Raw genomic sequence first — 11,774 nt, 5'->3', positions numbered from 1 at the left:
TACATAATAAAGAATATTGTTTAACAGGCAAGAAAAAGGAAACAAAATAAGATTAATCTCAATTGAGGAATAACCAATATAAAATACAAATTATTATTGCCTATATTTGAACACTTTGTTTATAACACAATCCATTGATACAGAATTTTGCTTCCACAGATCTTAGTGGGAAACAGTGGTTTCTTTGTCACCATGGAAACGAATCAGCCTATCCTGAATAACTGTTAGCTCATAAAGCAGAATGCAAAATCTCTGTGTAACTTCTCTGAGCAGGCTAGGGGTTGCGTTCTCTTTGCCTCTAGCTATTCTTCCTTGGAGACCAAAGAAACATGCAGGATCCACCCAGGAGGCTATCTGTGGTGAATGCACTAAGTACTTTTTTCCAGGGCCAAAAGCTGTCTGCTTCAGAAACACACTTGTGGCTACAGCGGAGGCAACAGCAGCAGCACAGCAGCTCCGTGGCCAAGATGGTGTCCCCATCCTCTTTCCGAGTGGTGGTGGCTGTGGCCTCTCTTCAGCTGTGCAGAAGAAAAGCCAGTTTTGCCTGGGGAAAAAAGTAAAGCTTTTCCTTCTTATACGCTGCACACCATTATAATAAAATTTCAGGAATGTGAGCAGATTGTGCTGTGTTTACACCTTAATAAACTTTGGTAATTAAATAAGTATAATGCACTTCTGGTCTTTTATGCTAAGCATTTTAGTGAATGTATAATAGGAGATAAAATGATCTAATATTTTGGGGGGTTTTTTATTAAAAATGTTGCTTGTAAAAGAACTGCTTCTACAGTTAGTTTCTCTTCATTGCTGCTAAAATGTATGAAGATTATTTCATGCAAATACTTTTTTGTTAAAAAAGTATTTACTTGATGATAAAGAAATGATCTTTCTCTTTATGAGAAGATTTAACACAGCTTATCATCTAAATTCCTGAGATAAAATAGAAGTTGTATTTTGTTTGGAGAGTGACATTTTGACTCTTCCTTTCCTTGTTTTCTAGGAAATGTAGAGCGTCCAATGCCAAAGTACACAAAAGTAGGGGAACGTTTACGACATGTCATTCCTGGACACATGGCCTGTTCCATGGCATGTGGTGGTAGAGCCTGCAAGTATGAAAACCCCACCCGCTGGAGTGAACAGCAGCAAGCCATTAAGGGAGTCTACTCATCTTGGTAATTGGTCCTGCCAGTCATCCTTCTTGTTGTGTACCATTAAATCAGAACCAATTCGGTACTATAAATTGCGAAGGAGGAGACTTCCATCTTTCTCTCATGGAGAAGTTGGTGTATTCAAACCACACCCTTTGGTTTGGCATTGCAACTCCTTACCACTAAGCCACGAAAATGTTTCTGATGCTGAGATTCAGAGAAATGTGAAAGAAAGAGGAAATTTTGAAGTCAGAATATCTTGTCACTTTAGGAGTTGTGTGATCCTATTCTTATTTATCATCAAATTGGAACCAACTCAAAGCTTATCATCCAGAGGGTTTTCAGAGGAAGGAGAATGTGGAGCAGCCTGTGGATTCAAACTGCTTTTGTGTTGGCAGGGCAACTAGGCCATCAGAGCCTCCTTGATTCACCCTTAGCTACTCTTTTTTTTTTTTCTTAGCTACTCTTATAAACATTCTACACTTCAGTTTTTTTTATCCTTTAAAATGGAAATAAACCAACCCCATAGGTTTGTTTTTGTTTTCTCTTTGAAATTAAGTGATACAATATGTATGTAGTATCTTAAAGAAATATATAATTAGATAATTCATACATTTTGAAATTTTAGAAATAATAAGAATGATCAACTTTAAATTTAAGGAAGTACAAAATAAGTATTTTTTGTTTACAGCAGGTAAACTTTTTGCCTCACTTTTGTCTTGTTACTGTTGTTGTTAAAGGCCCTCAAGAAAATTACAACTAATCAACTAATAACAACCCTATGAACAACAGATCTAAAACTTGTTAGAGTATAGCTTTTCTTAATATTCTGTTATTATCCATTTTGTTTTGGTTGGTTCTGTGTGACTTCACCCATTTATTTTCAATTTATGTCTTTTGTTAGGTTTTCCAATGATTTGTCAATTTTTATGGCCCTTTCAAAGAAGCAACTCCTGGTCCAGTGTATAATTTCAATTCTAACTCTTTTTCTGTTTTCTGTTCCATTTATTTCTGCCTTGATATGTATACTTTCCTTTCTTCTAAAGATTACAGAATTTCTTTGCTGTTCTTTTTCTGTTTGTTAGAGAGTTTAGGTTAAATAGTTGATTTTAGCTCTTCCTTTTTGATATGCTTGCTTATTGCTATTAACTGACCTCTTCATCTTTTGCTGTATCCCAGAGATTTTGATGTGTTCTGTTTTCATTCTCATTTGTTTCAAGAAATTTTGTCATCATTTTCTATGTCTTCTTTTATTACTATGTGCAAACTCTGGTGATCTAGTGGTAGGAAGCTCCACTGCAATTCCAAAGGCAAGGGGTTCAAATCCACCAGCTACTCTGTGGGAGATGGATAAGCACCTCTTCCTGTGCAATATGCTGCCTCTAAAAACCCACTGGAGGGTCACCTATGGGTCGGTTCCAACTCAGTGACACAAAAAAACAACATTTCCCAGTAATTATCAATGTGTTATTCAGCCCCACTTGTATGGGTTTTTTCTCCTTTATCTTTTATCTCTTGTTGATTCTAATTCGTAATTTGTAATTGTGATCAGAGAAGATGTTTTGGAGTATTTCATTGGTTTTTAATGTATCAAGGCTTGCTTTGTGACCTAGCATATAGTCTATTCTGGGGAATCTTACATGCACACTAAAGAAGAATATATATTTTTAAGGGAAAAACATTTAATTAACCAACCTCCATGTAATTAACTCAGCTTCAAGCCACCAGAACACAGATGCTGCCACCACCAACCCCCACAAACACTCTTAATCTTCACAGCTGAAGAATGTGGCCTTCACAATGACTGGTTGCTTTGGGAGCTTTCCCTTCCCCAAACTTTGTAGTTGCCCTATTGAACCACATCAGTGATGAGAACAGCTGCAGTCTTATTTTTGGTAGCATTTGCCCTTGTCTGCTCACTGACTAAGGTCCATAATTTGTCAAGATTGACAATTGGGCAGAAGCCCTGATTCCTCTTCAGGTGGTAATGTCTCATCCCAACCTTTCTAGAATAACCCAGATGGTATTTGTCAAAGTTGATCCTGTAGTAATGCACGCCATCAGCCTCCAGGGTGTGTCTAGTGCTTTCTTCAGCTTCCAGGATGCTTCCAGTGCTTTCCTCAGCCTCCAGGATGTTTCCAGTATTTTCCAGTGCATCATGGATCACGTGGCCCCCAAGTTTCTGGGTTGCCTACACAAAAAAAGAGAATATATACTGAGCTTTTGTTGAGTCGAGTTGTTGGTCGACCTATGAGGTCGAGTTGGTTAATTGTGTAGTTTAGTTCTTTTGCATATTTGTTTAATTTATTTCTAGTCATCTTGTCTTTCATTGTGAGTACTGTATTGAAGTCTCTACTCTTAGGAAGCTCTGGTGGTCTAGTGATAAGAAGCAACACTGCAGTCCCAAAGGTACATGGTTTGAATCCACCCACTTCTCCACGAGAGAAGGATGTTCCCATGTGATTAACTGCTTCTGAAAATCCACTGGTTGGTCAGCTATGGGTCAGTTCTGACTCAGTTGTACTCAACAACAACTTGGAAAGGGGCACCATGCTAGGAAAAGTGGAAGGTCAGTGAAAGAGAGGAAGACCCTCAGTGAGATGGTTTGACACAGTGACTGCAGCAATGTTAGAAATGATGAAGATGGTACAGGATAGACAGTACAGGGTGCAGATTTGTTCTTCATAAGGCGACTATGATTGATATATAACAACCCAAATAACAACAACTACTACTGTTGCATTGTTTATTTCTGTCTTCAAGTCTGCTAATGTTTATGTATTTTGCAGCTGTGTCATTTGGTGCATGGGTATTAATTAATGTCTTTTTCTGTTTACACTTTAAGCATTATATAGTGTCCTTCCTTGTCTCTTATGCTAGATTTTACCCTGAAATATCTTTTATCAGAAATTAATACTGCCTCTCCTGCTTTTTTTGTTTGTTTGTTTTGTTTTGTTTTGCAGAGGTACAGGTTGCCATTCATTTGGTGTATTTTTCCCTCACCCTTTGATTTTTTTAGTCTTTGTCCTACAATACAGGTAACTTCAGAGACAAATATTGATGTCGTTGTTGTTGTTGTTATGTGCTGTTGATTCAGCTCCAACTCATAGCAACCCTATGTACAACAGCTCTGAACCTTACTCTATCTTGAGAAATTTCAATGTCTCTGACACACCTGCCCCCATTACCCGAGTTGCTGAGTCAATCCATCTCGTCGAGGTTCTTCCTTTCTTGCACTGTCCCTCTACCTTTCCAAGCATACTGTCCCTTTCTAAGAACTTCTCCTTGCAATATGTCCAAAGTATGTCAGACTGAGCTTCAAAATCCTTGCCTCCAAGGAGCAGCCTGGTTTCACCCTCTCCAGAACAGACCTGTTTGTTCTCTTAGCAGTCCATGGTATGTTCATAACTCAAAGGCATCGATTCATCTTCTGTGATCCTTAGTCATTGTCCAGCTCTCTATGCATAGCAAGTAATTGTGAAGACCACGGGATGGATTAGGTGCACCTTAGTCTCTAGACTGACATTGTTGCTCTTTAGTACTCTGGAGAGGTCCCTGTCAGCAGACTTTCCTAGTACAATTAGTCTTTTGATATCCTTGCTACTGGTACCAAGTGTGTTGATTGTGGAGCCATGAAAGCTGAAATTTTAACAGTCTCCATCTCTTCACTGTTTATCATGATGCTGCCAGTTGTCCCAGTGGTGAGACTGATGAGGTTTGTTTTTATCCAATTTGCTGCTCTTTTTCTCTTAACTGGTGCATTTAAACCATTCACATCCCTTGTGATTATTAGTGTGGCAAGGTTTTATTGCTACCATTTTGTATTTTGTTGGGTTTCTTCTTGTGTTGTTGCTAGTTACTTTAAGCCATCTACTTTTCTGTGCTGTCTCTGTGTGAAGGATATCGTTTAGTATTTCCTGCACAGTTGGATCTTGTTTTCATTAATTCCCTTAGTTTCTGCTTTTCTGAGAATGTACTAATTGTCTGCCTCATTTGACATATAGTTTTGCTGGATACAAGATTTTTGACAGTTGTCTTCTTTCAGAAATTTTAATATTTCATCTCATTCTGTGAGACATTCCGTTGTCTCATAGTTTCTTCTAATAATCAACATTTAATCTTACTAAGTCTCCTTTACAAGCAGTTCTTTTTTATTGGACTACTTTCAGAATTCTCCTCTGGTCTTTGATTTTAGAGACTATGACTGCTGTGCCTTGGGTCCATCCTGTTTGGGGTTTGCTCAGCTTCTTGGATGTGTATTTTGTCATGATACTTGGAACATTTTCTTACAGTAACTCTTCCAAAGTTTTATCGATGTCTTTTTTCCCCCTTCTTCTTCCTGTTCTGGAATTCCAGTTACTCATGAGTTCTTCTTCTTGATTTTATCCCATATAATTCTTGTTCATTTTCCTTCAGTCTTGTTTTTGCTTTTTCCTCCAGTTCATTAGTGCCGAGGACTCTTCTGTTTCACTGATTTTGTGTTCCATTTCTTCATTTCTGTTATTCTGTCCATCTAGTATGTTGCCAGCTTCTGAGTTTTTTTAAATTCTTCATTGCAGTTTCTTGTTTTTCTGATATTCATTTGGTTTTATCTACTTTATCTTGTATTGGTGGGTTGTTGGAGTTTTTTTTATTCTTCTACAGGTTAGCTTGTGAATTCCTTCTTCATGTTTTTCTGCATCCTGTGAAAACATTGCTTTTTATTCTGAATTTCTCAGAGAATTCCATCAGCCTTTCTTCCTCTGGGAAATGCTTTATCTTTTTTGTTGTGTTGTATCTTGGGTCTTTTGTGCAGTTTGTGATTATCTGCTGTTTCCTGGGCATTGTAGTGACATTGTAGATTATTTTCATCTCTCATATTCTAGCATGCATGTGTAATAAATGATGGGCTAATGGGTTATATTCTTAGTAATTGTTTGTTGTGTGTATAATTCTGTTGGTTAAGTAAATGGTCATTAGTGATAGTTGATATCTAATGCTGGACAGGTTGGATGTGTTATGAACCTTACTCTGATAAAAGATGTGGGCACTCTAGTCTAGTGTGTTGTGGAGTTGATGATGAGGGTAGTGTAGGAAAAGGCCCAGTGAAAGGTTGGTGAATTGTTACCTTTCTTTATTGTCCATTGGTGGAAAGAGTCTTTGCATCTCTGCCTAGGTACACAGTAAACTGACTGGGTCAATGAATTTCTGAATTCCCAACTATGTTTACTGAGGCTTCTCTGTGCTTCAGAGTCTGTTTTTCATTTAGTGATTCCTTGTATTACTGTGCCTTTGGAGGACCCTGATGGACCAGTGGCAAGAAGCTGGAAAAACAAACCCAAAGGCAGTATTATCTTAAACCCACCAACCACTCTGCAGGAAAAAGATGTACAGTCTCCTCTTTCTGGAACCACAGCCTCCAAGATCTCACCACAGGGCCAGCTATCTGAATTTCTGAGTATTTTCAATCTTTTTAAATCCGGGATTCTCTGCCAAAGGAAATAGAAGATTTCTACCAACTTTTGCAGAGATCGATCGAACATGCAATCAAGATGCATTAATAATAATGGATGACTGGAATGCAAAAGTTGGGAACAGAGAAGAAAGTTCAGTAGTTGGACAGCATGAACTTGGTGACAGAAATGAAGCTGGAGAGAGAAAGATTGAATTTTGCACAATCAACAACTTATTCATTGCAAATACGTTTTATAAGAAACATAAATGCAGATTATACACATGGATTTCACCTGATGGTATGCATAGAGAATCAGATTAATTACATCTGTGGAAAGAACCACTGAAGAAGCTCAATATCAGCTGTGAAAACTAGGCCAGGTGCTGATTGTGGAACAGACCACCAACTACTTATATGCAAGTTCAAGCTGAAGCTAAGGAAAATTAAATCAAATCCAAGGGAACCACAATATGACCTTGAGTCTATCCCACCTGAATTTCAGAACCATCTCAGAAACAGGTTTGAGGACTTGAACATCAATGAGAGAAGACCAGATGAGTTGTGGGAGGATATTAAGAGTATCATCCAGGAAGAGTGCAAAAGGTCATTACAAAGACAAAGGAGGAAGACCAAAATGGATATCAGAAGAGACTCTGAGTATTGCACTAGAACACTGAAAAGCCAAAGGATAGGGAAGAATTCAAGATACTAACAAGCTGAACAGAAGATTTTAAAAGGTAGCACAGGAAGAAAAAGTAAAATATTACAATGAAATGTACAAGGAGCTGGAGTCAGAAAATCCAAAGGGCCAAACTTGCTCAGCATTTCTTAAGCTCAAGGAACTGAAGAACAAATTCAAACCTCAAGTTGCTATACTTAAAGATGCTTTGGGCAGAATATTAAATGATCCAGAAAGTATTAAAAGAAGATGGAAAGAGTATACAGAGTCACTGTACCGAAAGGAATTGGCAGACACAGAAGAATTTCATGAAACAACATATGAGCAAGAGCCTATGGTGATGAAGGAAGAAGTTCAAGCTGCTTTGAAGGAATTGGCAAAAAAATTAGGCCTCAGGAATAGATGGCATACCAACTGACATATTTCAACTAGTAGATGCTACCCTAGATGAGCTCACCAAGTTGTGCCAAGAAATCTAGAGGACAACCACTTGGCCAATTGACTGGACGAGATCTATATTTGTTCCTATTCCAACAGAAGGTAACACCCAACAGATATCCCTTTTAAACAGTTTTCTCCCCCATCTGTTTAATGCAGTATACATTATTTATCCCATCTTTCTCAGTCTCCCCCCAACCCTAATGTCAGTACTGTTTTACAACAGTGGCACTGTGCAGTATTTGTCCTTTTTTGACTGAGATATTTCACTCAGCATAATGTCCTCCAGGGCCACCCATTTTGAATAATATTGCATGAGTTCCTTGTTTTTTAATGTAGTGTAGTATTCCATTGTGTGAGTATACCACAGCTTCTCTATCCATTCGTTTGTTAGTGGGCACTTAGGGTGTTTTCAACTCCTTGCTATTGTGAACAAAGCCATGATAAACATGGGTGTGCATATATCTGCTTGGGTGGCAGTTAAGGTCTCTTTGTGGTATATTCTCAGTAGTGGAATTGCTGGGTCAAATGGTATCTCTATTTGCAATTTTTTGAGAAAGCGCCACACCACCTTCCACCTTGCACCATTTTATACTCCCACCAACAGTGAATAAGGGTTCCAATTTCTTCACAACCTAGCCAGCATTTTTTGCTTGCTGTTCTGTTAAATTTTGCTATTCTTACTAGGGTAAGATGATATCTCGTTGTTTTGGGTGCAGCTTTTATATAAAGATACTGCTCTTTCTCTGAGGATGGAAATAAGCAAGTTCCTACCCTCTGCTCCCCTTTCCAATGTGAATGCTCCCCTTTCCAATGTGAAAATTCAAAATGGTTTTATTGAGCTCAGGAATCTCCTCACAGGGCTCAAAATGGCACTCTCCTGCTTATTGTGGAGAAAGGGAATTGTTCCTGTGGGACCTTCAGCTTCCTTTCTTTGTAGATGGAAGTTCACTGGGATGGTCATCTGCTAGCAGTCGGGAGCTGAGGTCCTGCTGACTTCTCTGAGGAAGTTGCTGAAATGTCAGTAGGATTCTTTTTCTCCCCCCCCTCCCCTTCTAATTTTGTGGAATCTGAGCCCTTCGTGACTTGTTTTATGGTCTTGGTTTCCAGGTTCACACTTGAGCCTAGTAGTAAGAAGCTGCACTGCATTCCCAAAGCCACACAGCTTGAATCCACCAATTGCTTCAGGTGAAGAATGGATAATCTCCTCTCATGACATTTACTGCCTCTGATAACCCACTGGAGATTCAGCTATAGATCAGTTCCAAGTCAATGGCACACAACTCATGCCTTCACTTTCTTTTGTGCCCGCCTTTACACTCAGTAATTTCCCCTTAACTTCAGGATGCTTGAATTGTCTGTCGTCAGGCTGCTTTGTATATTTTTTATGACCCTACAGGAGATTGATTTCTTCCATTAGCTTTGGCTTCTCAGCACTCTAATGCAATATTCAGAGTCTCATCTGGCATCTATCTTGGTCTTTTCTTCCTCTTCTGCCTTTGTAATGATCTTTTGCATTCTTCATGGACAATATTCTTGATATCCTCTCACAGCTAATTTGGTCTTCACTTTGGTGTTCAAGGCCTCAACCCTGTTTCTGAGATGGTTTTGAAATTCAAGTTGGATAGACTTAAGGTAAAATTTTGGTTCCTGTGGAGAGGCAGGTTTGCTGGTCTGGTTAATTTGCCCATCATTTGATTTCTTGATTGCTATAACCATAAGTGTTGATTGTGGATCCAGGTAAAATTAAATTGTTGGCAATTTCAGTCATTTCTCCATCTGCCAAGACGTTGTGTATTGGTCCAATGGTAAGAAATTTTGTTTTCTTGATGTGGACATGTAATCTATATGGAAGACTGTAGTCTTTGATCTTCTGTAGCAAGTGTTCCAATTACTCTTCACGTTCATCTGCATAATATTGGTTGTTGATGAGTCTTCCTCCAATCTTGATTCTTCTTGATATAGTCTAGATTCTCAGATGATTTGCTTAGCACATACATTGAACAGGTATGGAGAAACCTAATGCACATCTTTTGTGATTTTAAACCATGCATTGTTCTGTTGGACCACTGCTTCTTGGTGTAGATGTAGGCCTCACATGAGCAAAATTAAGTGTTCTAGTATTCCAGTTCTCCTCAGTGTTAACCATAATATGTTATGTTCCACACAGGCACATGTCTTTGCAAAATCAGTAGAGCACCATTTTGCACCCCTCTCTTATTTTCTGCTTTCAGCAAAGACCCGTCTGACATCAGCAGTGCAACAGCCCCCTTGCCACAGCCTCTTCTGAATCAAACTCTAATTTAGGACAGTTTTCTGTCAATATATAGCTGGTTTTTAATAATCTTCAGCAAGATTTTACTTGAATGTGATATTAGTGATACTGTTCTGTTATTTCCACATTCTGTTGGATTACCTTTCTTAGGAATGGGAACAAATATGGATCTCTTCCAATTAGTTGGCCCAGTAGCTGTCTTCCAAATTTCTTGACATAATGCAATGAACATGTCCAAGGCTGCATCTATTTGTTGGAGCATGTCAGTGATACTCCATCAGTCCTTGGGCCTTAGTTTTTGCTAATGCCTTCAGTGCAGTTGAACTTTGTTACCTTCATTACCTTTGTTACCTTCATTGGTTCTTGGTCATATGCTACTTCTTGAAAGTATCTACTAATTATTTTTGCTACAGTAACTATGTGTTTCTTCCTCTTGCTGCTTCCTGCATCATTCAAGATTTTGCTTATAGAATCCTTCTATATTGCTACTAAGGGCTAGAATTTGTTCTCCAGTTCTTGTACCCTGAGAAATACTGAAAATGTTTTTCTCTTGATTTTCTAACTCTAGCTCTTTGCACGTTTTGTTACTTGTCACCATGTTGTTGTTATGTGTCGTTGAGTCACATATAGCATTCATAGTGACCCTAAGTAAAACAGCTCTACGCCCTGCTCTATCCTGTGCCAATCTCTTTATCTCTGACCCACCTACTCCCATTACCCCAGTCACTGAATCAACCCATCTCATTGAGGCTCTTCCTCTCCTGCACTGTCCTTCCACCCTCCCAAGGATGACGTCTCTCTCCAAGAACTGGTCCCTCCTTGCAGCATGTCTAAAGTATGTCAGATGAAGCTTCAGAATCCTTGCCTCCAAGGAACAGCCCAGCTTCACCGTCTCCATTTTATTCCCTGTTCATTTTATTAGCAGTCCATGGTATATGCAATACTCTTCTCCAACACCACAGCTCAAAGGCATCAATTCTCCCTCTATCATCCCTAGTTGTTGTCCACCTTTCTGACACATAGCAAGTAATTACAAAGATCATGAATCTTTGAATCTTGATAAAACTCTTCAGAAGTATGTCCATCTAATGTCATTTTATTGATGAGGAAATTGAAGCCCAAGGTAATTTGAAAGTAGAAAAGCTACCATTTATCAGGCTCACCTAATTCCGAAGTCTTTATGTTTTGCTAAATTGCAATAATTCATCATCTATTCATTTTTGCATGCTAGGATTTATGCGAAAGACTTGACTTCCGCATCCTATTTAATTCTTACACCAAATATATGAGGTGTAGGCATCGTTCTTAAGGATAATCCTTAAGTAAGTACAGATAGTTCACTAAAAATGTCATCCTTTGTCCTTCTTCATTGTCACTAATCTTGGAATCCTTATACTGTTACCTTGAAAACATGTTGCTAGAATCTACAAATCTTTTGTATGAAAATTTTTTCTAGAGTTTTTAAGAAGATTAAATTTCTTGGAATAATAATCATGTTGTAAATCTGCAGCCATATTTGTATAAATTTTTTTTCTTCTTAAGCTTTATTTTTTTAAATAATTTTAATGAGCATTTACAGAGATTCTGGATTTTCATTCATTCATTGCTGCACTTCCCTCCCTGCCCAGCTTCCCCCCCCCCCCCACACACACACACTCCAGGCATACACATGCACACATACCATCACCCTCCCACTCACACAAAAACTCACACACACAATACCTCCACCCACCCACATGAACTCCTAGTACACACACACGTTCATTCATTCATACACACCAGAGAGACACACATAGAGCATAT

At 38.6% G+C, this 11,774-nt stretch overlaps 1 protein-coding gene across 1 annotated transcript in view; it reads left to right on the top strand.

Annotated features, from left to right (window-relative positions):
* Positions 1 to 329: 329 nt before the first annotated feature.
* The window catches only part of LOC102852097 (protein tyrosine phosphatase domain-containing protein 1-like), a 49,796-nt gene continuing 38,351 nt past the window's right edge, over positions 330 to 11,774 (top strand). Inside the window, 3 exon segments of the mRNA XM_006902569.1 lie at positions 330 to 515; positions 517 to 556; positions 998 to 1,169. Of these exon segments, the coding sequence (XP_006902631.1) occupies positions 330 to 515; positions 517 to 556; positions 998 to 1,169 (398 nt within the window).

Source organism: Elephantulus edwardii, unplaced genomic scaffold, assembly GCF_000299155.1.
Source record: "Elephantulus edwardii isolate Elephantulus edwardi_28Jun2011 unplaced genomic scaffold, EleEdw1.0 scaffold00429, whole genome shotgun sequence".
NCBI lineage: Eukaryota > Metazoa > Chordata > Mammalia > Macroscelidea > Macroscelididae > Elephantulus > Elephantulus edwardii.
Note: the sequence above shows the minus strand (reverse complement) of the source record. Positions and strands in the feature narration are given on the sequence as shown.